At 36.0% G+C, this 23,984-nt stretch overlaps 4 protein-coding genes across 8 annotated transcripts; 2 read left to right on the top strand and 2 right to left on the bottom strand.

Annotated features, from left to right (window-relative positions):
- On the bottom strand, positions 561–4,149 carry LOC18599454 (pentatricopeptide repeat-containing protein At5g42310, mitochondrial). 4 transcript variants are annotated; one of them, XM_018121675.1, is made up of 6 exons: positions 3,978–4,149; positions 2,648–3,891; positions 1,870–2,022; positions 1,648–1,722; positions 1,451–1,553; positions 561–1,029 (listed from the first exon to the last, which is right to left on the bottom strand). In XM_018121675.1, coding segments are annotated over exons 2-6 (1,545 nt in total). In that variant the 5' UTR covers positions 3,860–3,891; positions 3,978–4,149; the 3' UTR covers positions 561–1,027. The 4 variants fall into 4 exon arrangements, with proteins under 4 accessions (XP_017977164.1, XP_007029495.1, XP_007029497.1 ...); XM_007029433.2 differs by having other exon boundaries at positions 1,651–1,722; positions 3,978–4,148; XM_007029435.2 differs by lacking the exon at positions 1,648–1,722.
- Positions 4,200–11,059, top strand: LOC18599455 (pentatricopeptide repeat-containing protein At3g18110, chloroplastic). Its single transcript, XM_007029437.2, has 4 exons — positions 4,200–7,909; positions 8,009–8,209; positions 9,066–9,156; positions 10,274–11,059. Exons 1-4 carry the CDS (start codon positions 4,344–4,346, stop codon positions 10,790–10,792), a joined length of 4,377 nt encoding a protein of 1,458 aa, XP_007029499.2. The 5' UTR covers positions 4,200–4,343; the 3' UTR covers positions 10,793–11,059.
- On the top strand, positions 11,673–14,885 carry LOC18599456. Its single transcript, XM_007029438.2, has 4 exons — positions 11,673–12,139; positions 12,225–12,278; positions 13,234–13,359; positions 14,292–14,885. The coding sequence occupies exons 1-4, from the start codon at positions 11,771–11,773 to the stop codon at positions 14,469–14,471; spliced, it is 729 nt and encodes a 242-aa protein (XP_007029500.1). The 5' UTR covers positions 11,673–11,770; the 3' UTR covers positions 14,472–14,885.
- On the bottom strand, positions 16,490–22,237 carry LOC18599458 (uncharacterized protein At1g51745). 2 transcript variants are annotated; one of them, XM_007029440.2, is made up of 4 exons: positions 21,728–22,237; positions 19,411–19,964; positions 18,933–19,235; positions 16,490–17,882 (listed from the first exon to the last, which is right to left on the bottom strand). In XM_007029440.2, the coding sequence occupies exons 1-4, from the start codon at positions 21,904–21,906 to the stop codon at positions 16,585–16,587; spliced, it is 2,334 nt and encodes a 777-aa protein (XP_007029502.1). In that variant the 5' UTR covers positions 21,907–22,237; the 3' UTR covers positions 16,490–16,584. The 2 variants fall into 2 exon arrangements, with proteins under 2 accessions (XP_007029502.1, XP_007029503.2); XM_007029441.2 differs by having other exon boundaries at positions 21,724–22,237.

Here is a 23,984-nt window from a genome sequence, read left to right on the forward strand (position 1 = left end):
TAGATTTAGAGAGAGTGATTTGAGTGTACGTGGGATAAGGGTTGTGAGTTTGAGATTGTTCTTGTAATCTCCTGATTTTCTCTTAGTGGATTTTTCTTTGTTGCTGTGCCCGTGGACGTAGGTCATCAAAAGACTGAACCACGTAAATTTTTGTGTTCTTGTGAGTGTGCTTGATTTCTTTCTTTCTTTTTTCTATTGATTGGGTTATATCTTGGGCAATTCTTTAGAGATAATTCCGCAATTTCCCAACATTCATCATACACTCTAAAGTACAGCATGCGCCAATAACCATTAACCAGACCAAAAAAGGTTTTCCACACAGCCTGAACTCGTATATCCCTCTCTGTCCAACAAGCAACAGAGAGTGATCTCAACTAACAAAGGATAGCCGCCTCATTACAGTTTCACAAGGTAACCCCCTGATGTTTCAGATGCTGAATCCAATATAATTGTCAGAGAACTCCAGATTTCTATTGAAGAAGAAGAAATCAATCTCAACAATTGCTCTTACAAGGACGACGTGTAAAAATGCCCACACTTCTCCAATAAGCTAGATTGTTTCAACCAAAGCTTTCTTTTCATTTAAATCGGGTGAAACTCACTGATAAAATTAGTAAAGCCCAGTGGCATTACATGACAGTAGTTATATTAGTATAGGTTTTCTCTACTCATCTGCAATAAAAAACTAGGGACCAAACAGTGGATCAACTCTTCACTATTTACAGTTAATTTTGTATCCTATGTAAGTGAATATATTATCCTACTGAACACCTTCATGTCACATTTCTACCTGCTTCCAACCAAAATTTTCTTCAGGAGTTTATAAAGTCTGCCATTAAACAATCTTTTGCCCATGTTTGTCCATTTCATCTTCTTTCTGTCACAGTTTCCAACTTTTCGTCAAGAATACCATCTTAGTTTGTGCTAGGATTAATTTTGATGAAATCTCAACCTTGAAGACATGGCAATCAATGGGGCATTCAGGAAATAGCTTTCAGAACCTTAATTTTCGTTGTCAGGCAGTAACTCCTGCAGGTTATGAACATACTGTTAGAAGAAAAAAAAGACCACTCCAACTAAGGATGCCTACTTCCCAATGCATCGTTACCTACTTAATCAATTTCCGAAAGTTAATACATTTTAAGTCCATGTTCGAGCAAGCTGTTCCAATTCCCAGAGACAAATCTATATAGTTTACCTAATTAGGCATCTTTGTTCTGAAATATTATGAAAGGACAAGTGCAGCTTAGCTAAAGCCGCAGCAATGGGAAATGAACATAACATGAGCAGACATTACATTTTTAACATCAAGCAGAGTCACCAAACACCAAGCTAGAATACTACAACAATAAAAAGTTTAGAGAACTATCGGGTGCTGATCTGGGTTATTAGTTGTTAGCTATTACCAACTTCAAAATCATTTATATACTAAGATCAGTTTAATACTTACAATGCCTCTGTTCAAGTACCATCAAGGCAGTTTGTAACATTTGCCTCGCCTTTCTATCAGGAGTGCATCCAGAGGATTCCATTTCCCGATATATTTCAGGAACCTAGCCAGCAAAAGGCAAGCATGCATTAGCAAAATGTCAGATGTGATATATTTGCAGCTAATTAAGTAACTTAAGAGAATTCAATTACAGTTACCACCCTATCAAATTTCTTCGCTCGAATAAAAGCTTTCATGAGTGTACTATAAGTAATCACATCGGGACTAATACCCTTCAAAACAATAAGAAAATCAGAATAAAGATTAATTAATGGAGGAAATTAAGAGTCCTGCACTACTAATTATTATGCCTACCCTAAAAAAACACAGACAAAATTTATCAAATTCACCCATATCCATGCATAACATAAAGGGCTCACACTGTCTCTTATATGGTGGTAAATAGATAATGCCTCCTCATGTCTCCCAGCAATACCAAAGGCATTGATCAACACATTCAGCATCACAATGTTGGGTTCAATGCCTTCTGCCTCCATGATTTGAAGAACTTTAACTGTCTGTTCACAAAACCCCTGCAAAATGAAAAAGTTTATAGACCATTCACGGAAAACAAAATTTCATCCTTTTGTCAAATAAATTTTCATTCACCAACTTAAACTTGAAAGTGATGACTGACAAAGATGCCATCCTATGTATATTATTTCATCAGAAAGATATCATCAGTTTTTATTTAGCAATGAAAATAAAGAAATGGAAGGCTAGTTCTGTTAGCCTCTGAAGCCAAAAATCCTCTTAAGATTAGGACAACTGTACAGCCAGTAAAGTCTCTCAAGGTTCATTTTTTATCTAAAATTACAGTTAATCCTTATCAGCAACTATAGAAAAAGAGCTATATTCTGATTGTAGGCTTCACATGAAAGCAGAATATTGTTTTGGGAGGTGTTGAAGCAGGTAAATGTCACGGGGAAAATTAAATTTGTTGTTAAATAGAAATGTTTTACAGGTTCAGTGTAAGAACTGTTGCATATAATTCAACATCATGTACGATGAAGAATTTAAAATACAAAAGCAATAAAGCATCATCTCTTGCAAAAGTGTATGAACATAAAAGACAAAGCCAACAGCATGAAAAAAAATGCAAATAAATAAAGATTAAAAGATTGAAAATTCTGAAAAGACAGAAAGGGGACAGTGGACCTGCTGTGCATAAGCGTTAGCCAAGACACAAAACATGCTAGCGGAAGGCAGGAGACCTTCTGATTTCAGAGCAGATATGCAAACCTCGGCATCTTGAAATCTCCCATATTGTCCATAAATATCAACTAAGATCGCATAAATGGCACCAACATCTTGATGTCCCCTAGATTTCATGTTCTCAAAGTTCTTCTTTATTATATCCCACTTCCCCAGCTCTCCCAATCTACTAATAAGACTCATGAAGATCTTTGGGTCAGGATATAATCCTTGTTCCTGCATCTCAGTAAACAACTCAAGAGCCTTGGTGAGATCTCCAGCCTTACAGTGCCACTGAATCAAAGAATTCCATGTTGTAATGTCAGGCCTTATACTTTCTTGTTTCATTTTCTCAAAGACTTCTAAAGCTTCACTTAACTCTCCATATTTTCCAAAAGTATCAATAATACTGTTATAGATCTGCCTGTCTAAAGATATACCTTTCTCCCTAATCTCCTCCACAATGCCTATTGCCTTCCTCCACATCCCATTGTCTCTATAAAGACAAATAATCTTACTATACACAAACGAATTCAGATGAATCCCTTTTTCCTTCATTTCATTAACTACCATCCATGTATCTTCCAACCGTCCGGCATTAACATAATAATCTAAAAGAATCTCATACGTTTCCTGATTTTTACAAACCCCCCTTTCATCCATTACCACCAGAACCTTAACTGCTAACCTCAACAACCCTTTCCTCAAAAACCCTTTAAGCAAAACATTAAACAACCTTATCCTTGGCTTAAGTCCAAGACATATCATTTCTTGAAACAAAGCATCAGCTTCCAATGTCCTACCAACACTTCCCAAACTCTCAATCAGAAAACCATAAGAAATAGAATTTGGATGAAAACCCATAGCCTCCATATGAGCGACGAGTTTCATAGCATTATCTACATCCCCTATTTTGCAATACCCTTGAATTGCTTGGTTGTGTAACTCAGAGGTAAGCTCTTCACCACTATTAGACCCAAATGGGTACTTAAAAATGGGGTTTTTCTTGTTGAATTCTGTTAAAGCACCTTGCTTGAGTCTTTTATAATTGTCCATTCTGGAACAACATATAAATTTTAAGTGGCTGTGGTTTAGACCAAGTCTGAAACAGCTACCGTGAGTTAAAAGAGGAACTGATGAAGTAAGATGCATCTTACATTGCCATGTAAACTTCATATGTCTTCAACTGCCACGTTCAAACTATGTAACTGAAAATAAAAAGGAAAAAAGGATAAGGAATAGTTGAAGAAATAAACAAGAAGAAAAGAAAATCAAATTAAGTTAAAGGTCTTACCTTAAGTTTACCATTCCTTGTTCTTTCTTATGTTAGTTAAGAGAAGTAAGCAGAACCAGAAGTTGTCGTACTTCTTGTTTTTGTTTTCCTCCTATTTCCTTTTTATGTGGGTTGTGATGGAATTTACCCGGGTCGGAAGTCAAATAAACTCTTGATGGGCCACTGAACCCAAAACCAAACTTAAACCCATTTCCCACCTTACTTAAAAAAAAGAAAGAAAGAAAGAAAGAGACCGAAAACTTGTTGATAAACAAGTCAGTACACACCCACAGTCCACACCCCGCCAAAACCAATGGAGAAGTATCTGTTATCTTATTCTTCCCCAGTGTTCCACTTAAATGTTTAGAAGACAAGAAGACATCGGCTATGGCCACGTCCTGCACTGGAGGACTTGTACCCTTTGCATCTCCCTCTTCAAAGGTTTGCAAAAACACCTCTGTCTCTTGCTCTTCTTCCCGTCACTCAACTCCTTTACCAACTGAACAAGCAAATGATAGTAATATTAATAACAGCAGTTCTAACAACAAATTTAGCTATGGTAGAGCCTCCCCATCTGAGAGATGGCCTTACCTTCAACTTCAACTAGCTGAAACTTACCCTTTAAGCCAAACCCATTTTTCAGCTACCCCACCTCAACTGACTCATGCAGTTAAAGAAGTTGAATTGTCTTTAGAATCCTCAACGTCTGAATCTTTGGAAGTGAATGATGAGACCCAGGAAAAGTTGGGGAGAGTTAGTAAGACTAGAGTTAAGAAAATGACTAAACTGGCCTTGAAAAGGGCCAAAGATTGGAGAGAAAGAGTGAAGTTTTTGACCGACAGGATTTTGGGTTTGGAACAAGACCAGTTTGTTGCTGATGTTTTGGATGATAGGAAAGTTCAGATGACACCAACTGATTTTTGCTTTGTAGTGAAATGGGTGGGTCAGGAGAACTGGCAACGTGCCCTGGAAGTTTATGAGTGGTTAAATTTGAGACATTGGTATTCTCCTAATGCCAGGATGCTAGCTACTATCTTGGCTGTGTTGGGGAAGGCCAATCAGGGGGTTTTAGCTGTTGAAATCTTTACCAGGGCTGAGCCTGCTGTCGGGAATACAGTCCAGGTTTATAATGCTATGATGGGTGTTTATGCGCGAAATGGGAGGTTTCAAAAGGTGCAGGAACTGCTTGACTTAATGCGCGAGAGAGGGTGTGAGCCTGACCTCGTGAGTTTCAATACCTTAATAAATGCTAAATTGAAAGCAGGAGCTATGTTGCCTGATTTAGGGGTTGAGCTTTTGAATGAGGTGAGGAGGTCTGGTCTTAGGCCAGATATAATAACATATAATACTCTTATCAGTGCTTGTTCTAGGGAATCGAATTTGGAGGAGGCAATGAAGGTTTTTGATGATATGGACGGTCATAATTGTCAACCAGATATATGGACGTATAATGCTATGATTTCCGTTTATGGGAGATGTGGGATGGCATATAAAGCTGAGCAACTTTTTAGAGATTTGGAGTCTAAAGGATTTTTCCCAGATGCAGTCACCTATAATTCATTGTTGTATGCTTTTGCAAGAGAAGGAAATGTGGACAAGGTAAAAGAGATTTGTGAAGAAATGGTTGAAATAGGGTTGGGTAAAGATGAGATGACCTATAATACAATCATACACATGTATGGGAAGCAGGGCCAGCATGATTTGGCATTGCAGCTTTACAGGGACATGAAATTGTCAGGGCGGAATCCGGATGTGGTTACATATACTGTCTTGATTGATTCCCTGGGGAAAGCGAATAAGATAAAAGAGGCTTCTAATGTGATGTCAGAGATGTTGGACGTAGGTGTTAAACCTACTGTGCGGACTTATAGTGCTTTGATTTGTGGGTATGCCAAGGCTGGAATGGCAGTGCAGGCTGAAGAGACATTCAATTGCATGCGGAGGTCTGGGATTAGACTGGATTTCCTGGCATACTCTGTCATGTTAGATATCCTTTTGAGATGTAATAAGACAACAAAGGCATTGTTGTTGTATCGGGAAATGGTCCGTGATGGCTTCACACCAGATCATATCCTCTATGAGGTAATGCTTCAGGCCCTACGAAAGGAAAACAAATTGGAAGATATTGAAAAGATGGTTAGAGACATGGAAGAACTATGTGGTATGAATCCCCAAGCTATTTCTTCTTTTCTTGTCAAGGGTGAATGCTATGATCTTGCTGCACAGATGCTGAGATTGGGCATCAGTAATGGCGATGAACTAGATGGCGAGAATTTGTTGTCTGTTTTGAGTTCATACAGTTCATCTGGCAGGCACAAAGAAGCATGTGAATTGCTTGAGTTCCTGAAAGAACATGCTGAAGGATACAATCAACTGATTACGGAAGCTCTAGTTGTCATGCTTTGTGAGGCTTGCCAGGTAGATGCTGCCTTGAAAGAGTACAGTAATGCTAAAGATTCTGTTTTTTTTAGCAGTTCTACCATGTTTGCATCCCTTATTCAGTGCTGTGAAGAAAATGAACTTCTAACTGAGGCTTCTCAGATATTTTCTGACATGAGATTCTTTGGTGTTGAACCTTCTGAATGTATCTTCAAAGGTATGGTAAAGGTATATTGCAAAATGGGCTTCCCTGAGACGGCACATTGTTTGATTAATCAGGCTGAAATGAAAGATATTCTGCTTGAAAATTCCTTTATTTATGTTGATGTTATTGAAGCATATGGGAAACTGAAGCTATGGCAGAAAGCTGAAAGTGTGGTTGGCAATGTTAGACAAAAATATGTGACTGTGGATCGGAAGGTCTGGAATGCCTTAATACAAGCTTATGCTGCAAGTGGTTGCTATGAACGAGCAAGAGCTGTTTTTAATACTATGATGAGAGATGGTCCTTCACCAACAGTAGATTCCATTAATGGTCTCTTGGAAGCACTGATTGTTGATGGAAGATTGAATGAGCTTTATGTGGTAATTCAGGAGTTGCAAGATATGGGTTTTAAAATGAGCAAGAGTTCTATTCTTCTGATGCTTGATGCATTTGCACAAGCTGGAAACATCTTTGAGGTGAAGAAGATATACAGTGGAATGAAAGCTGCAGGGTATTATCCTACAATGCATCTTTACAGGATTATGACTAGGCTGTTCTGCAAGGGAAAACGAGTGAGGGATGCTGAAGCAATGGTCTCTGAAATGGAAGAAGCAGGATTTAAGCCTGATCTTTCAATATGGAATTCTATGCTAAAGTTATACTCTGGAATTGAGGATTATAAAAAGACGGCTCAAATATATCAGCAGATTAAAGAAGCCGGACTTGAACCAGATGAGGACACTTACAACACTTTGATAATAATGTACTGCAGAGATCGTAGACCTGAAGAGGGGTTATCTCTGATGTATGAAATGAGGAAAGTGGGTTTAGAACCGAAATTGGACACCTATAAAAGCCTGATTTCAGCATTTGGCAAGCAGCAGCTCTTGGAACAGGCTGAGGAATTATTCAACGAGTTGCATTCAAAATGCTATAAACTGGACCGCTCTTTCTATCATACAATGATGAAAATATTTAGAAATGCTGGAAACCATTCCAAAGCTGAAAGTCTGTTAAGCATGATGAAAGAAGCTGGAGTGGAACCCACTATTGCTACCATGCACTTGCTTATGGTTTCTTATGGAAGCTCTGGACAGCCACAGGAAGCAGAAAAAGTCCTTACTAGTTTGAAAGAAACAGGATTAAATCTTACTACACTACCATATAGTTCAGTCATTAACGCTTATCTTAGGAATGGAGATTATAATGTTGGAATTCAAAAGCTCATGGAGATGAAGAAAGAGGGTTTGGCAGTAGACCACAGAATATGGACATGCTTCATCAGGGCCGCAAGTTTGTCCAATCACACAAGTGAAGCCATTATCCTCTTAAATGCACTTCGAGATGCTGGATTTGATCTTCCTATCAGGTAATTTTTTTCACTTTAGGAGTGAGACCGTGGTCTTGAAGACAAATTTTCTTAGTTTTTCCATCCATATAATTATTGATAATTGTTGTTGTCATCTAGGCTTATGACAGAAAAATCTGAGTTACTACTTTCAGAGGTAGAAAGTTGTCTTGAGAAACTTGAACCAATAGGGGATGATGCAGCCTTCAACTTTGTCAATGCCTTGGAGGATCTGTTGTGGGCATTTGAACTTCGAGCCACCGCCTCATGGGTTTTCCAATTGGCAGTCAAGAAGACCATTTATCACCATCATGTTTTCAGGTAGGTTCTGAGTAGTGGTAGGTTGAACTTCTCATCACCTCTTTACCGAACTGTTTTGGAACTCTGTTCCCATGTCAAGGAAGTTCTTAAAACTAGTCCAAGTAAAAGAAGGTTTTGTGAACAATTCAGGGTTTTAGTTTTGAGCCTATTTTCATGTTACTATGTCACCTTGCTGCTATTTATTTTATATAGGTTTTCCTAAGTTTCTTTACTCAAGCGTAGCTTGATGATTTCAGATTAAGCTGGAAATGTGATGTAGTATCAAAATTTTTCTTATGTTATAACATGTAGTTTTAATTTGTTTCCAGCTGTTTTAGTCAAATGAAGTTCTCTTTCTTGCCTAATTAGGAGATCTATTCTTTTACGTGTTAGGGTATGCTTGCAGCTAGCATTAAATTTTGCTCGCAGTTAAGCTGTGATTGCCCTCTCCTTAGGAGTTGAGTTGCTTGGGAAACCCTATATGTGATTTTGAGGCTGCTCTATACTACAATAGTGCTTCTTTGATTCCAGCACCCAAATACCCCTATACTCTGTATTTTGTGTTTACCAATATAGATTGTGAGCATAATTCAATCTTGAAAATTCAAAATCTCCAATTTATCTCAACGTTAGTGCTGATCTGAAAGATCGTGCATCAAGCAAAAGTTGCCTTTGTGCATCAAAGCAATACCAGCCATAGGAAAGACTGAAACTGCAAGGAACTTTGATGCATGTGTAGAACTCTGCAGTTTTTTATTACTTTAAAGAAGATTGTTTTATGCATGCATAATCATAGATAGGAACTGAATGCAAATCAGACTATGATTATTTTTATACTGTATTTCTTTCCCTTATACCTGGTAGATCTCTGATTCAGGGTAGCTGATAAAGATTGGGGTGCTGATTTTAGAAAGTTATCAGCTGGTTCTGCTCTTGTTGCTCTTACTTTGTGGCTTGATCGTATGCAGGCAAGTTCTCTTTACCCTCTTTTGTTTCTTTTGAATTGTTCTGATGTTGGAAATGGCAAGGTGTAATCTTAATAAAATATAAACCATACCCATTTACAAAATAAAATAAAATAAAATGTAATAACTAACTTGTTCTTCCTTGTGTCACAATTTTATTGCTGCTTCCAGTGGTGGTCTGACTGATGCGAATGTATCTGTTGTAAATATATGATTTTCTAACTTCTGGGTATCACAAATATTTGTTAATATTTCACAATTTCTGTGTACTTGAAAATTTTATTGAATGCTGAAATTGAAGGCCTTTATGTACCGTACTGTTTTTTTTATTGTGACTTTTAATTTCTGTAAACCTTTTACTTTGTATTTGCACCTGAATTTTGGTCTTTATTCTCCATCAAGTTCCAATTACCAGTTCTATCTCTGTTACCAGCTACTGTAACCCTGGTTTATATATAGCCTGTTAACTCAGGTAGTACTTATAACTCATTGGGTAGATAGATATACATGTATGAAAGGAGGCAGACTGGGTTGCCCCCAAAATTAATGGAAAATCAGAAGCTATTGTACAGACTACAGAGGCAAGTAATTAGGGTTTGAAGATTATATTTGACCTTTTTTAGAGCAAATGGAATGGAGAATCATGAGAAAATAAGGCTTTATAATTGCATCTAGTATGGTATCAAATGGGGATAAGAAAATCAAGAGTTTGTTGATTGATTTATGAGCTGGTCTATGTTTCTGAACAGTACCAGTGAACAGAAATTTAGTGCTAAGTTTGAAACTTGAGGTTTGTTCTGGTGCGAGTTTTTAGAAGATAGATGGCATGTTTAGGCTTTAAGGAGATTGATTTAGGACTGACATCTCAATGTGAAACAAAGCTGGAAATTAAAGAAGAAGAGCCATGTTTTAATGCATTTTGTATTGTTTAGTTTCTTATGATTGCCTTTAAAAAATGTTTCTTATAATTCATATTTGGTTTGAGTGTGGTGTTTTGGGGGATAAGGATCCAAGCTTGGCACTTTCTTGATCCCACTTGTAATATGCATCCCTGTTCTTAACAAAGCTTTTTGGTTATGATTATTTTATCTCTAACGTAGCAATGCTTTTCATTTCAAAGGATGCTGCGCTGCAAGGGTATCCAGAATCGCCAAAGTCAGTTGTTCTGATAACTGGGACCGCAGAGTACAACATGGTTTCGCTTAACTACACATTGAAGGCATGCCTTTGGGAGATGGGCTCTCCTTTTCTTCCTTGCAAGACACGGAGTGGCCTCCTCGTTGCCAAGGCTCACTCCCTTAGGATGTGGTTGAAGGACTCACCGTTCTGCTTGGACCTTGAACTGAAGGATGCGCCGTCTCTCCCAGAACTAAACTCAATGCAACTAGTTGAAGGATGTTTCATGAGACGTGGTCTTGTTCCTGCATTCAAGGACATAACGGAGAGACTTGGATTGGTGAGGCCAAAGAAATTTGCAAGACTGGCATTGCTATCTGATGACAGAAGAGAGAAAGCAATTCAGGCTGATATACAGGGAGGTAAAGAAAAGTTGGAAAAGTTGAAGACAAAAGTTGGGTACAAAGGGGCCAGGAACATCAAGAAACTAAGAAAGAGAAAATTTATACGGAGACCCTTGTGAGATCCATAAGAGAATGGAGAAGAAAACCTGTCGTGAATTGGAGCTTCCTTGTACATAAGATGGCATAACCATAGTGTATGTTAGCAAATGTTACCTCTCCTCTAGTATGGGGCTTACTCAATCAACATAATACATCATGTTTCAGCCACTTCCATGTCATTCATTGCTGCCTGCACAAATCCAAAGCCCTTACCTACCCACCTAGCCATTTGTCTGTCACTCTTTTTTATTAATTCACTCTAAAATCACTAATTAGAATTATGTACATTTATGTTGCTCTTGTTATTTCCCTTAAAAAAAATTGAAAATGAATAAAAAAAAAGCATAGAGTAAAAATATCAATGAAATGAAATGTTAATATTTATAGCTAATTTGTTTTTTCAAAGGTTGCATTATGTTAGTAAGCTAGATGAATTTATTAAATAAGATGTTCATGTTATTCATTGAATCATAATAATTTTTAATTTTGAGGTTTATTAATCTAATTTTGTTTAATTTAATTTGAAATTCTTGCAATGCCTCATTTATTTTTTATTTTTAATTTAATAAATATTACAATCACAATCATACAAAAAGATATCATAATCAATAAAATATTAATAATTAACCTAGCCATAATATATTTGCCTTTTAATTTATTTTTTATAGATGTATTTAAGTTTTACATCATATCTTTATAAAAAAAAAAAAACATTGCATAATATTTCATAAATACTTTCCAACATTCAATAAAAATATTATATGCCTTATTTATTTTAAAACATAAAATTAATATTGTTTTAACATTTTTTGCCAAAAAAAAACTTTTAAAATTTTTTTCTAATAATACTAATTAATAATAATAATAATAAATAAATAAATAAATAATTGGAGACGGTTAGCTTAGCGGCAAACGGCAAGTGTTAAAAGGGGAAAAAAGAAAATAAAGAGGGAAGGTGCGTAAAACAAAAGAAATATCATCATTTGGGATTCTGGGTTATGGCCACGGCTCTGCCATCAACGGCATGGCATACAATAAAGCTTCAGCCGCAGTCTCCGCTTCCTCTGCGGCGGCGTCCCTTATTAATCCAGTCCTTTAGGCGGAGCGACTTCGACACCTTTGCTCGCCGCATGGCTTCCGGTGAGGCCTGGAAGGACGCCTGGCGAACAGCCAACGACGGCTTCGAGCAATTTGTCTTCGAAGCTAAAAAGACCGCCGAACGCTTAGACCGTCGGTACTCCGTTTCCCGCCGAGTCTCCTCCGTCGTCCGATCCGCCACTGACCGTGCTCGTGAGATCGATCGGGAGCTCGAGATTGGACTCCGTTGGCGGACTTTTACTATGGATTTTAGTAGAAATTGGCCTACGGTTCGTCTTGTGTTTCATTTCTTACTCCAGTTTTCATTTTTATACTAACTATTTAAGTTATTGGGTTTTATTGATATGGTTGCAGTACAGGAAGCAGCTAAATGATTTCTTGGATACTCCATTAGGAAGAAGTTTTGCTGTAAGTAACATCGTGCTTAGTATCAACTTTACTTCCTATCTTTCATAATTTTATGGGCTTTGCTTTTAAAAAGGAAATATTGTCATAAAGCCAATGAAAGTGCAAAACTATGTTTGATTAAAAATGCGTAATTGATATAAGCTGCAACAGTAATTCAAAGGTTGTTTCATTTGAAAGTAAACTTATGCATTTTAGTATCTATGTTTTTAAATTTTTAATTTTGTAACCAATTAGATAGAGCATGCATCTCCCCCTTCTCTCTCTTTTTTTTTTTAATGATTTCATGTCAAAGAAGGAAATTGTGAACATGGGTTGTTACCGGGTGGGAACGTGGGTTGTTGCAGGGTAGGGGTTGTTAAGTGATTGGTCAAGTCCAAAACTCCTTAAAATTAAAACTCTTGTGACCTATACTTAATTTTCAATATCTGAAATCATGTTTTCGTTGTCTGTAACTAATTAAAGAGGATGAGCTGCTTACTCTGTTCAGTAGCGTGTTGTTTTTGGGGTTTATAATTCCCTTGTCTACAAGTTGACCTTCAACACCTATTGCCAAGTGGCTTTAGGTTGAATACTTCAGATAACCAATTGTTTGTTGCCTTCATTTTGGGAGTCCATGTGATAGGACTATTATTCTCAATTGGTCTATTAGGCCTACATGTAAGGGAGAGTATTAAGTGGTCTTACTTGTCATGTCAGTTGTATAAGGGTTTGTTTAGCGGCCTTATATTCAAGTTGGGTCACTTAACTTATTATTAGTTGGTTACAGGTTGGATGCTTATGACTCTCATTCTTCAATATCTTTGGCCTAGAAATTTAGTTTTTTCAAGGTTTTTCTTCAATGCAGAGTAAATGAGTCCATGAATTTCTTTTGGAAGTGCTAGGATCCAGAAGCTTTCTTCAAAGATTTCTTATCCATACATTGTGTCCTAAAAGAATTTCTTTTATCTCTTTGCAGACAATTTTCTTCCTTTGGTTTGCATTATCTGGATGGCTGTTTCGATTTTTAATATTGGCCACATGGATACTGCCATTTGCGGGACCTCTTCTCATTGGGGCTGTTGCCAATAATCTTGTTATTAAGGTATAACTTATAACTCTAACATGGCACATATATTGCAGGGAAAAAGTGATGACATGCACAACTTACGTGTTTATCTTTCTTCATAACATTTTGTTTAATTTTTATTCCTTTTTTTTCCCTGTAAAAGGTGACACTAGGTAAGTTCTGTCCATAATATATGGAACCACAGGATAAAAATCAAAGTCTAGTCATGCATGTGATTCTTTAGTTCTACTTTATTAGTATCTGAACAAATAGTACTTTCCTTTCTGATGACCACAGTTTAAGTTGCCTTTACATGGTTGTTTAGGTGCAGAATGGTGACAATAAATGTTCATAACTTCTAACATCTCTTTTCCTTCTTGCTGTTACCATCTTTACGACATTGAGTATGTAGGAAGATTGTCCTTCTAATAACTTATATTATTAACCTGGTTTCACTGTAAGGAGTAAAATGAAAATAAAATGTAGAAACTAGAATTAGCCATACATTTGTGCTTGATTTCAATTAGAAAAACCTTTTATTAATCAGGTTTTCTTCATAAAACTTTGTTTCCTGTCATCCTTTCTTTATCATTCTCGTTTCTTGTCGGTGGATTAGATTGACAAGTTCTTGAAAGTTATGCTGGTGAGTTTGTCAGTGATCAGATTGATTTAAGTAGAAAGTGGAGCTTTTGGGGCATAAAATTGTTTCTGAGTACCTCTTTTGACCTTGTATATGGTTTGAGAAGGGATTAAAAAATATGGTTGCAGAAGCAAACTAGGGTCCATTTATTCACAACTTCATTCCAAATATATTTTAAAACTTCTTCATTGTGCTTGTGGCTTGGTGTATTTCAATGTACTTTGAGGGCTTATGTTCAGAAATCCATGTATCAGCTTCTATCAGTTTTTGTTTTAGTGGTAAAACGTTGTGAAAATGGCTTATGCCTTTCTATGTTAAAATTGGTCAGGGTGCTTGTCCAGCTTGTAAGAGACAGTTTGTTGGTTACAAGAACCAAATAATACGCTGTGCAAGCTGTGGAAACATTGTATGGCAACCAGAAGGGGACTTCTTCCGTAGAGATAGTAGGGGCACGAATTCAAGAAAGTCAGAACCTGAAATTATCGATGTTGAGTTTGAGGAGAAATGACAAGATGTCGTCAAAATATACAAGTGATATTTCACTTTCTATGGAGTCAAACGAGACTGAAAAGGCATTTTTGCTCATTTCTTCTGGTATTTAGTTTCTTTGAAACTCTCCTGTTGCCATTTGTGTCTGTACTGTATAGTATCATTCTGAGTTGTAGTCACTTATGTACAAGGAAACTTAGAGAAAGAAAATGCAATCTTTTGTTCATAGAAACTGTTTCATTTCAGAGGGTCTAGCTTGTAGTTTGAACTTTGATGTCTGAAGCCGTTGAGGTCACCGATGTTGACAAATGCTTTATATTTGTGTAAGAATTTTTGCTTATATTGCTTGAAAGTGGCGAGAATAAGGAGGAATGGTCTATCAGTGACAGAAGCACTTAATGCCTGAATTAACTTCAATTGAAATTTTTTATCATATTTTTTTGTCTTATGAGAATAAATGTTCTCGTGTGTTTATTAAATTATTATAATTTTTTTTTATTTTCATGAACAGTAATAATAAAACACTGTTAAATTGGAGTTTATAAACTCCATTGTAAGTGTGTATACCATTGTTCTTAAAGATACATTCCAGTATCATTTCCCCTTTCAGAACAGAACTCTTCCTGTTACACTGAAGAAGGGAAGGAAGTACAAGAAGAACCCAAAACAGAGACAAATGCTACCCAAGCCGAAGTCTCTGTCTAGGTGGAGAAGTGCCTCCGAATCCAATTATCAACTCCAACAGCATCAAAAGTTTCATTCCATATTTGCTTTATATTAATGTCAATCAGTTTCAGCATCACCCAAAATCATCGTCAACTTTTGTTCTCCAATGTTCCCTGAGTGAAGGAGCCGCAGGAAACAGCCAGCCTTCAGAATCAGGGGTAAAAGATACATAATTATGCGCTTATTTTCTTATTATTGCCTTGATTTCCTGAAATATGATGTATGCATTCAAATTTGTTTAATGTGTAGATTCAGCAAAGAAATGGGGTTATGGAGGAGATGGAAGATCAGCTTCGTGTCCTGAAGAAGAAAGGAACAAAAATGGTTTCCGAGATTTTAGGGAAGAAGAAGAGGTGGCTCAGTGAGATAGAATGCACTTTACCAAGCTCAAGAAGTAGACTATTAGTTAGCTTAGGTCCGGTGGCTTGGATAGTTGGGTTTATCCTAGCTTAGCTTATCAAAGGGTATCTAATCTAATCTCTGTACGTTCCAGGTATATACAATATTTATCTAATAACAAGTCTGTTACCAAATATTTGACGTTGATTATGTATATTTTGTTTGAAGATAAAAGGTGATTATCATTAATTTATCATCTCCAGAATAATTATCTCTTAACACCTGTTCTTTCATTGACCATATAAATTTATCTTTAATTAGCTTTGATCCTAGTTCCAAGCCAATAAAAGTACATATCTGCTTTAACCCAAATATGGGGAAGGGAAGGGATTAAACAATTATCAAAACCTTGCGATTGGATTTTGGGTCATCTCTGCTTTAATGTATAGCATTGCCATCTTATCTTCAACATTGACACAGAAAGCCACATTGTGAGAAATCTACTCCCATACAGATAACATGCGTGCACACGACAGATACAAGTGAAAAGAAGCACACAAGTAAATAGCATGTTCCCAACAGCTATAGGGTGTCTGTCCTGTAATAGGTAAGGCCCATAAAATGTCCACTCTTATACCGAAAATCTAATTACATTCATAAAACTAGACATCCATTTCCTAACTCCTACAAGAGTACAAAGTCCAAAACTTTAGTGTAGTTTTTCAGATAATGGAATAGGTTGGCCTGATATACATATCTATGCAAATTCCCAACTGCCTACTTCTGGTATAATTTCTCATTACCTGTTTGCGACCTGAAAATACTTTTCTTCAATCGAATACTCAGAAACAGGTGTCCTGTAAACGTGAAAACCTTAAAAGCTACAAGCAATGAATATGCTGATTACCTGATTGATCTAAATTATTGGAAAGAATGCAACCTACTCACCTTGACAATGCTGACAATGTAATGTTGGTGGGAATGCTTTTTGTCAAAAAGATGAAATTAGCAATGCTTATTTTGCTGACAAATATTTAATGTTTCGTTGTATCAATGTACAATGTAATCTATGATGGATCTCTTACTACATCACTAGTGGAGAGAATCGCTTTACTAGCCGCTTTTGATGGCGGCCTATTGATCTTTTCAAGTAACCTACTGAATACTAGTTTGACAGGTATGCAAGCCACTGTTGTGGGCCCAGATGACTCTGGTTTGATTAATCCATCCATTTGACAGTTACCGCTATCATGTGTAGTCTTAGAACTGAGATTTTGCTCTATACCAATTGATGACAGAGTTCTTGTTTTCTGGCTAGAAGATAAGCTTACTTTCTTCGGGAACTTTCTTTGAAACTTCCTGTCGGTAGGAGAGCGGGGAACATGAGAGATGCTCTTTTTAACCAGGCCTGCCTTATACTCTGAACTTCCTACATTGTATTTCTTGAAAGATGGTTTTCCTTCATGATCCAAGGAATGGTATTCAGCTGCTTCATAACTACCCAATGCAAATGGTGGGTGAGGACGTGGAACCCTAAAATTGGTCCTCTTGGCGGTCCTCCATGCTGGTGGAAGTGAAGTATTTCCATCATGGTTAATTATTCCATTACTGAAATAACCATTAGTGGGGAGAAGGGTCTCAGTTGAACTGTCCTGTAGGGCTTCAATTTGAATGGGATGCCCTATAATTGCCTTCCCATCCAACTTGCTCATCAATGAAACAATAGGAACAGGTTCTTTTTGATATCCTGCTTGGACTTTCAAATCTACATCTATCAACATAGATCTTTTCCTCCCACCAAAATTACGATGGCCAGCAAATACAGGATCAAAGTGCCACACTTTGTCCTCCCACTCTCTTTTCACAGCAGCATGGTTCTCCCAAGGCATGCCTTCCCAATCAATGACGTTACGGTTAAAACTATTTCTACTTCTGGATGAATCCCTTGCTGTACGAGAATATCCTCTCCCATCAAAGCCAACCATTTGGGTCCCGAAATCTTTTGCACTCAGACCAGCAACATCAACATCATCATCGAAGTCATGATTTCTACGAGAACTCTGACCTAACAACCTTTGTCTGAAAGTTCCCCTTTCTTCGTGATATATCCCATGGGCAGGTCCATCATAACCTCTTATCTCTGCTGCATCCATGGATCTTTTTGCCAGATTCCGTATGTTCCTTTTCCCTTTTAGCTGCCACTTGGACACAGCTTCGTGCACAGAAAGATGATCGTGAGAATAAAAGTGAGGCATCTCACCAGAAAGAGATGACTCATCAGACTCCTCCAGGCCCACACTTCCACTGCCTAAGGTATCAGGTCTTTGAAAGGCACCCAATCGAGTATCCATTCGTACGGTAGCACCTGAATAGAGAGAATCAGAAAATAATAAGAAAAAATGATAAATCCATTACCACCAATTGTTCAACAGGTCATGATGCTTTCCTGACTAAACATCATATTATTATATTAGCCCCCCAAAATTGTTATCTTCTCTTAAAATACTCGGTTTATATTATTTTCATTCATATTATTATATTAGCCCCCCACTTAATTAACCTTAGCTCAACCACTGCAAAAGGATATTTAAAATCCTAAAGAGAAAGGAGAGATTATCATTCCATATATAGCCAATAAACCAACATTCAAAATTCATTCTAGATCTCCGCTATTACTTAAGTCTCACATTAGTTTTCAACTATGAAATTTGACTACTTTACACCATAACCCCTTGAGCAAATGTTGTAATAGTAAGTAAATTATTAATATAAAAGAGAATTTCAAATAGTTCTTAACAATCAACGATTACCAGTACCTAGTTTCTCTCCGTTATCTCTCTTTTCTGTCTTTCCCACTTTCATTAGTTTATTCAGCTTTTTGTCATTCTTTTTTCACCCACATGAGTGGGTGGCACTAAGCTAGTAGAACCCTTCCCAAAGTCACCCTGATATTACGAACTTACTTCCTGAAGCAGATAACATAAACATGTCAAAGTAAACAAGAACTCATATACACCTTCAAAGTAATTGACCAGAAAACAGAATCGCAGTGCATCCCTAATCCAGGTTGTTTATTTAAGAACATATAAATTCCCTTCCCCCAACCACAACCTACGACTCAAAGAACATAGCTGTAGTACTGCAAACAAGTCCAAAGTTGTCACAGAATCAATAATTTCAGAGAGGGGGAAATCAAAGTTAAGGCAGGTATGTTTAGAACTAAATACCATTAATGGTGTACAGAGAACAGTATGTGAACATAAGCTTTTCAAGATAAGTCGAAAGACAGCAAAAGCTGGATTGCATGGCTGCAGGATATGCTCTATTCTAAAGGTAACAAAACATTTAGCCAGGATGCAAGATAATCTTTCCAACACAATGCATGAAACTAGAGTTAAGACTAAAAAAAGTAAACCTGAGAGTGAAGTGATATCCTCATCCATATCTGGTTCAGTCTCAGAAGAATCAGACTCTGACTCAGATTCAGAGGAAGCTGATTCAGAAGAACCAGATTCAATGTCTTCCAAGAACTCTCTAGTATTATCTTCAATCAAGTGACTAGGAAAAGGATAAGAATCACATTCCACAAAACGGGAAGGTGACATCTCAATCTGGTTTGCAGGAACTTCTTTATAATCTAGAGCATCAAAAGACTCAGCTGGCAAGTACATGCATCTGCTCCTTTTTGCTCGGGAAGCACCTCCCATCTGCTCTCCTCCTGAAATAGAAGTAGAAACAGCAGCAAAGTCAGGTTGCAAAAAGTAAGGGAATCCTAATTTTGCCCTAATCTGCAATACTTAAACAAAAAGGCTGCCTCCCGTCACATCTCTTGACCAAAAACTCCTCGGCAAATCCCTCATGAAACCTTTTCCTTTCATCTAAAAAAGATTTACCATTAATGTGAGTGGTTCTTCCCATGCTAGAAACTCTGCTGGAAGGAGATAGAGTACAGTCAACATCCAAAGCACCAAAAGATGTAGGCTTTTGTTTTGCGCATGCAGTCTTGAGCCCCAAGTCCTGCAATCCTCTCATCCGGGGTATGTTTTCAGAATGATCATTTTCCCAAATAGGATTTCCAACTTGGTCTTTTTTCAAATGTCTGGGGCTGCTCACTATTTCACCCTTGATGGAAGTATCTTGACTCCTGGATTGATTGGATTTTGAGTTCCCAGGTTTTCCATTACTAATATCTGAACCTCCAGAATCCTTTTTAGCAGAGCCAGATGATTTACTTCTTGCATCAGAAGGTCTATCCAATTTTCCTTGCTTTCTCAACAATTCCTTTTCAAGTTCAAGTGCATGAAGGATAGCATCTTCCCGTCGAGCATATTTCTCTCTTTTCTTGGGTGGCATACCTTGTGAGGATTCTGCCCTTTCAATGCAATCATCAAACTCCCCACATCGAAATGCCTTCACACGCTTAGACTTTTCTAAATTGTACCAATCACTGAGAAGACCAAAAAAATGAAAACATTCTTACAAGAATAAATAAATTGAAAAAGGAACAGTAGATTATACTTAATAAAAGAAAATTCTAATAAAAAATGGCTTTTGAACCAAAATTCAGCCATGACATCATAAAGACTATATCTTTAAAAAAAATGCACAAAATGGAGGCAATAAAGCAAAAGGAAGTCACATGAATTCTCATAAATAGAATTACCACAGAAAAATAGTTGCAAACCAATGGAAACAATGCAAGTTGATAAAGTTATCAGCCTACAAATCATTTGCACATTTATCACATCAGTTTACCAGAATAAGATAACTTTAAAAAATTTGCAGACTAATGGGGAGAGTACTTGACTGGATAGGGAAGGTATACGTATAAAAGAGAACAGGGGAAAAGTAGTTAACAGTATTTCCGTACAACAGAAGGATTTTCCAGGAAAAAGTGAAAGGCATTGATTTACTAAACCAAACAGCATCTATTCTAAGATCACAAACAGTCTAAGATTGCAACAAAGTATAGAAAACTTTAATGAAACAAATGAGTGGCAGTCAATAGATTCTAAATAAATTGACAATCAAATTAGTATACTAGAGGTCAAAGGTGCATCCTATATGCTATACTACCTTCTTATAAACTTAAATGCTAGTGAAAAGCAAAGTTGGTTTTGATGGCCTAAAACTTGGAAAGAGCACCTGTTAACTTTTTATTACGTAGAATATACTTCTAATGGCAACATAAATACCATTTCTCCTAACTTCTAAAAATCAGGTTTAATTTGTATCTTTAACAGAAATGTATGACATATTAATCTAGCATATCCTGCCTAACATGGATAGTAAAGAAGCAATTAAATAAAATAACAAATATTTCTAGGTTCCATTGTTCAGAATATGGTTAAAAGGAAATAAAATTTCAACAAGTAGAAGTATGTTACATAAGGGAGAAAATCATATCCTTTGTGGCCTTCCTTGACTTACATAACAGTCTAAACATCATTCTAGGGACATTAATGATGTCAAAACATTACGTTAGCCTTTCATTGAATAAGATAGCATATAATGCGCCATCAAGAAAACAAAATGTGCGTGTGGTGGTGCGGCGGTTTACAAATAACTTTCAGTTTTTCTTCACAGGTCCAACGTCCAAACGATAGATGAATAAAAGGTTTGAATGGAATGTTCTGATAAGTTTTCCTCCCTCTTCTTCTCCCTCTCTTTAATCGGAAATCATAAAGAAATACAAATATATATATTCTAGCCCTAGAAACCATGCAAGATGGAGCTAGAACTACCTATACTTAGATCTGCACAAAACTTTTTGCAGGGTACAAAGGACTAGACTCTGGAGTAAATCATTTGATTATCACAACATTCTAAGAAAACCATTAACGAATCAAACCCAGTTCCATATCATAACAAATCATTAAAATGCTTCATTTGTCCTTCACCTCTTATATTTGTAGATTTTTCTCTTCAAGATCAGTTAAATCTTAACATATTCGTACATTAAGTACATAAGACTCAGAACATCCTAACTAATTTGCCCTAAACTCTCCTAACATTGACATAAATCACGTTAAATATCTATTCGTCCACTAGTTCAACTCTATCCTAAATCCCTACTAGCCTAGGCTTCTAATGATAAAAACTCCAAATTTATCTCCTTTTTTTTTTATTTTGCATGCTAAAACAAATTAAGCCAATAAAATTCACAAATTATTAAAAAAAAAAACAGAAAGCCAATTATAAGAGACCTACACGCTGGCATCCTCTCTGCCAAGAAGTTTGACCGGAGTCCCGGTCCTCGGAGACGTAAGATGAGACGCCGGTAACTCGTCGGGCCCCAGTATCTTTCCCGGCCACCATGAACCGTTCCTCCTGCGTACCCACACGATCGACCCGACACCCCCTCCATCTGATCCTGCCCCACTCTCCATCTCTACCTCTCTAAACTCTCTTACTCTCTCTATCTTTATCTCTATTTCTCTAATTTCGGTACAATTAACGATTTCCCATCTATACCTATAAAAAGAAACAGAAACGAAAGAAAACCAACAAAAAAAATAATAATTTAATTAAATTAAGGGGTTTCAGCCTCCGGCGAAGAAGAGGGAGAAACGGAGGATCCGAAAGCGGGATAAAGCGAGGGATCCGAAAAGGGGAATTCGGGTGAGGGTGAGGGTTAGGGTTAGGGTTTCCATTCAGAAATTAGATTTGGGGATTTTTGTTCATTTCTAAATATTTTTTTAAAAAAAATTGTCAGTTGAAATTTGGAAAGGACTCTCTCTCTCTTTTTCCCTTCTGTGTGTCTAGAAGTTTCTTTTAATTTTCCGTTGATGAATATTTTTTATTCTAAAAGCGTGCTAATCGTGTGTAGGATTTGGCCAGAGCCAGACGAGAACACGTTGGGGCACTCCAACCGGTTACAAGTCTACCTACAACAAACTACAAACCACCGTTTTTGTAAGCGTAATTTTCTTTTTTTAATCCACCCTAATTTCTTTTTTGAAATTAAAATAAAATTTTTAATTATTATTTTGACCCAATATTCAATTTTATTTATTGTGTTTGTACTTCAAACTTGATCAATTTTATCATTATATTTTTCATTTTAATTGATTTTCAAATAAAACTAATAACAGAATTGCAATATTTTACATAATACATATTTTGTTAATGCAAACAAATTTTGTTAATTTTGTTACTCTACTTTTTAGTTCATTAGTTTTTGAATACAAAATAGTAAAATTAAAATATTTTACAAAATATTTTGTTAATATAAACGATAAATTTTCATCAATTTTATTATTTTATGTTTAAAAATTAATAAAAATTAAGAATAATAGTGACAAAAATCGACTAAATTGAAGTATAGTAACAAAATTTAATATTGACTTATATAATGACAAATTTGATCTTAATTCCATTGTTTTTTTTTTTACTAATATTGTTAAATTTTGTGATTTTGTTTATTTTAATACAAAAACTATTTTTTTTTTGTGGTATTTCCACCTCTAATATTAATTTTTGTGGTATTGCCCCCAAATCTAAGAAACCCTGCCCATCTTTCTTTCTTCCATTCCTTCTTTCTCAGACCTTCACCTTCTCTCTCTCCATTGGAGCAACCATAGAAGTAACCAAAAATAAAGAAAAATAAATAAAAATTTAAACTAACAAAAATGTAAAATCCAAAACTCATAAACACTCAAATCCGTAAATCAATATCCATTGATCCTATGGACCCAATCATCGTAAATATATGATTTTGGATTATTTAATTAAAATTTTTATTTAATTCATAGATAAATTTGAATTTGAAATTTTTTGAAATTTTAAGTTTTAATAATTCAGTCTATGTTTCGGGAGTCTTTTTCTTTATCGACCGATGATACTTGGACAGGTAATATGCATGGCGGTCCTTGTCTCATTAATAAAATTATAATTTGACATCTAATTCTAATTTTTTATAAAAAAATTTAAACATTTTTAAATTGTTACGATTTTAATCTTTTAATTAAAAACTTTCATTAAAATGGACAGAAAATGCTTATGCAAAGAATTAAGATTTTTTGAGATAATTTGATTAATTTATTTTATTAAATTTATTTAAATATATATATTTATGTTGTAACAAATATTTTTATTAGATTTATTTAAATATATGTGCACCTTGGAAATATAGGAATTAGATCATCAAAATCAAGCACTTAAAAAAAAAAAGGATGAATTTAAAGATTATTCACACCTTGCGAAGTGTCAATGGGATTCTGGATCAACTGGCAAAAGATGGAGTACTTATTTGTATCTTGTGCTGGTGTTTTTTTCGAGATTATGCTTTGGTGATAGATGATTGTGAGTTTTCTTTTAAATGCGGGTTAGCTTCTTAACTAGGGATGTTATTTTTTTAGAGATGTCAACGGTAAGATACTTGTTAATTTTGAAGTACTCAAATTTAAATTCTTTTTTTTTTTTGAATTGGGAGAGGGGGAATTCGAATAGTAAGATTAAAATCTGA

This window comes from Theobroma cacao, chromosome 5 (genome assembly GCF_000208745.1).
Source record: "Theobroma cacao cultivar B97-61/B2 chromosome 5, Criollo_cocoa_genome_V2, whole genome shotgun sequence".
Classification (NCBI taxonomy): domain Eukaryota; kingdom Viridiplantae; phylum Streptophyta; class Magnoliopsida; order Malvales; family Malvaceae; genus Theobroma; species Theobroma cacao.

What these genes read in the sequence shown, in the direction of transcription:
- LOC18599454 (XM_018121673.1), bottom strand. Translation starts at nt 3,859, where the DNA reads ATGAAGTTTACATGGCAATGTAAGATGCATCTTACTTCATCAGTTCCT. An exon ending in ACCACCATATAAGAGACAGT is followed by an intron (nt 1,723 to 1,869) that starts GTGAGCCCTTTA and finishes ATTGTTTTGAAG; the next exon opens with GGTATTAGTCCCGATGTGAT. An exon ending in GAGCGAAGAAATTTGATAGG is followed by an intron (nt 1,554 to 1,650) that starts GTGGTAACTGTA and finishes TTTGCTGGCTAG; the next exon opens with GTTCCTGAAATATATCGGGA.
- LOC18599455 (XM_007029437.2), top strand. Translation starts at nt 4,344, where the DNA reads ATGGCCACGTCCTGCACTGGAGGACTTGTACCCTTTGCATCTCCCTCT. An exon ending in TATCACCATCATGTTTTCAG is followed by an intron (nt 8,210 to 9,065) that starts GTAGGTTCTGAG and finishes TCTCTGATTCAG; the next exon opens with GGTAGCTGATAAAGATTGGG. An exon ending in TGTGGCTTGATCGTATGCAG is followed by an intron (nt 9,157 to 10,273) that starts GCAAGTTCTCTT and finishes TTCATTTCAAAG; the next exon opens with GATGCTGCGCTGCAAGGGTA.
- LOC18599456 (XM_007029438.2), top strand. Translation starts at nt 11,771, where the DNA reads ATGGCCACGGCTCTGCCATCAACGGCATGGCATACAATAAAGCTTCAG. An exon ending in TTAGTAGAAATTGGCCTACG is followed by an intron (nt 12,140 to 12,224) that starts GTTCGTCTTGTG and finishes ATATGGTTGCAG; the next exon opens with TACAGGAAGCAGCTAAATGA. An exon ending in CCAATAATCTTGTTATTAAG is followed by an intron (nt 13,360 to 14,291) that starts GTATAACTTATA and finishes AAAATTGGTCAG; the next exon opens with GGTGCTTGTCCAGCTTGTAA.
- LOC18599458 (XM_007029440.2), bottom strand. Translation starts at nt 21,906, where the DNA reads ATGGAGAGTGGGGCAGGATCAGATGGAGGGGGTGTCGGGTCGATCGTG. An exon ending in GGCAGAGAGGATGCCAGCGT is followed by an intron (nt 19,965 to 21,727) that starts GTAGGTCTCTTA and finishes TGGTCTTCTCAG; the next exon opens with TGATTGGTACAATTTAGAAA. An exon ending in AAGAACCACTCACATTAATG is followed by an intron (nt 19,236 to 19,410) that starts GTAAATCTTTTT and finishes CTTCTATTTCAG; the next exon opens with GAGGAGAGCAGATGGGAGGT.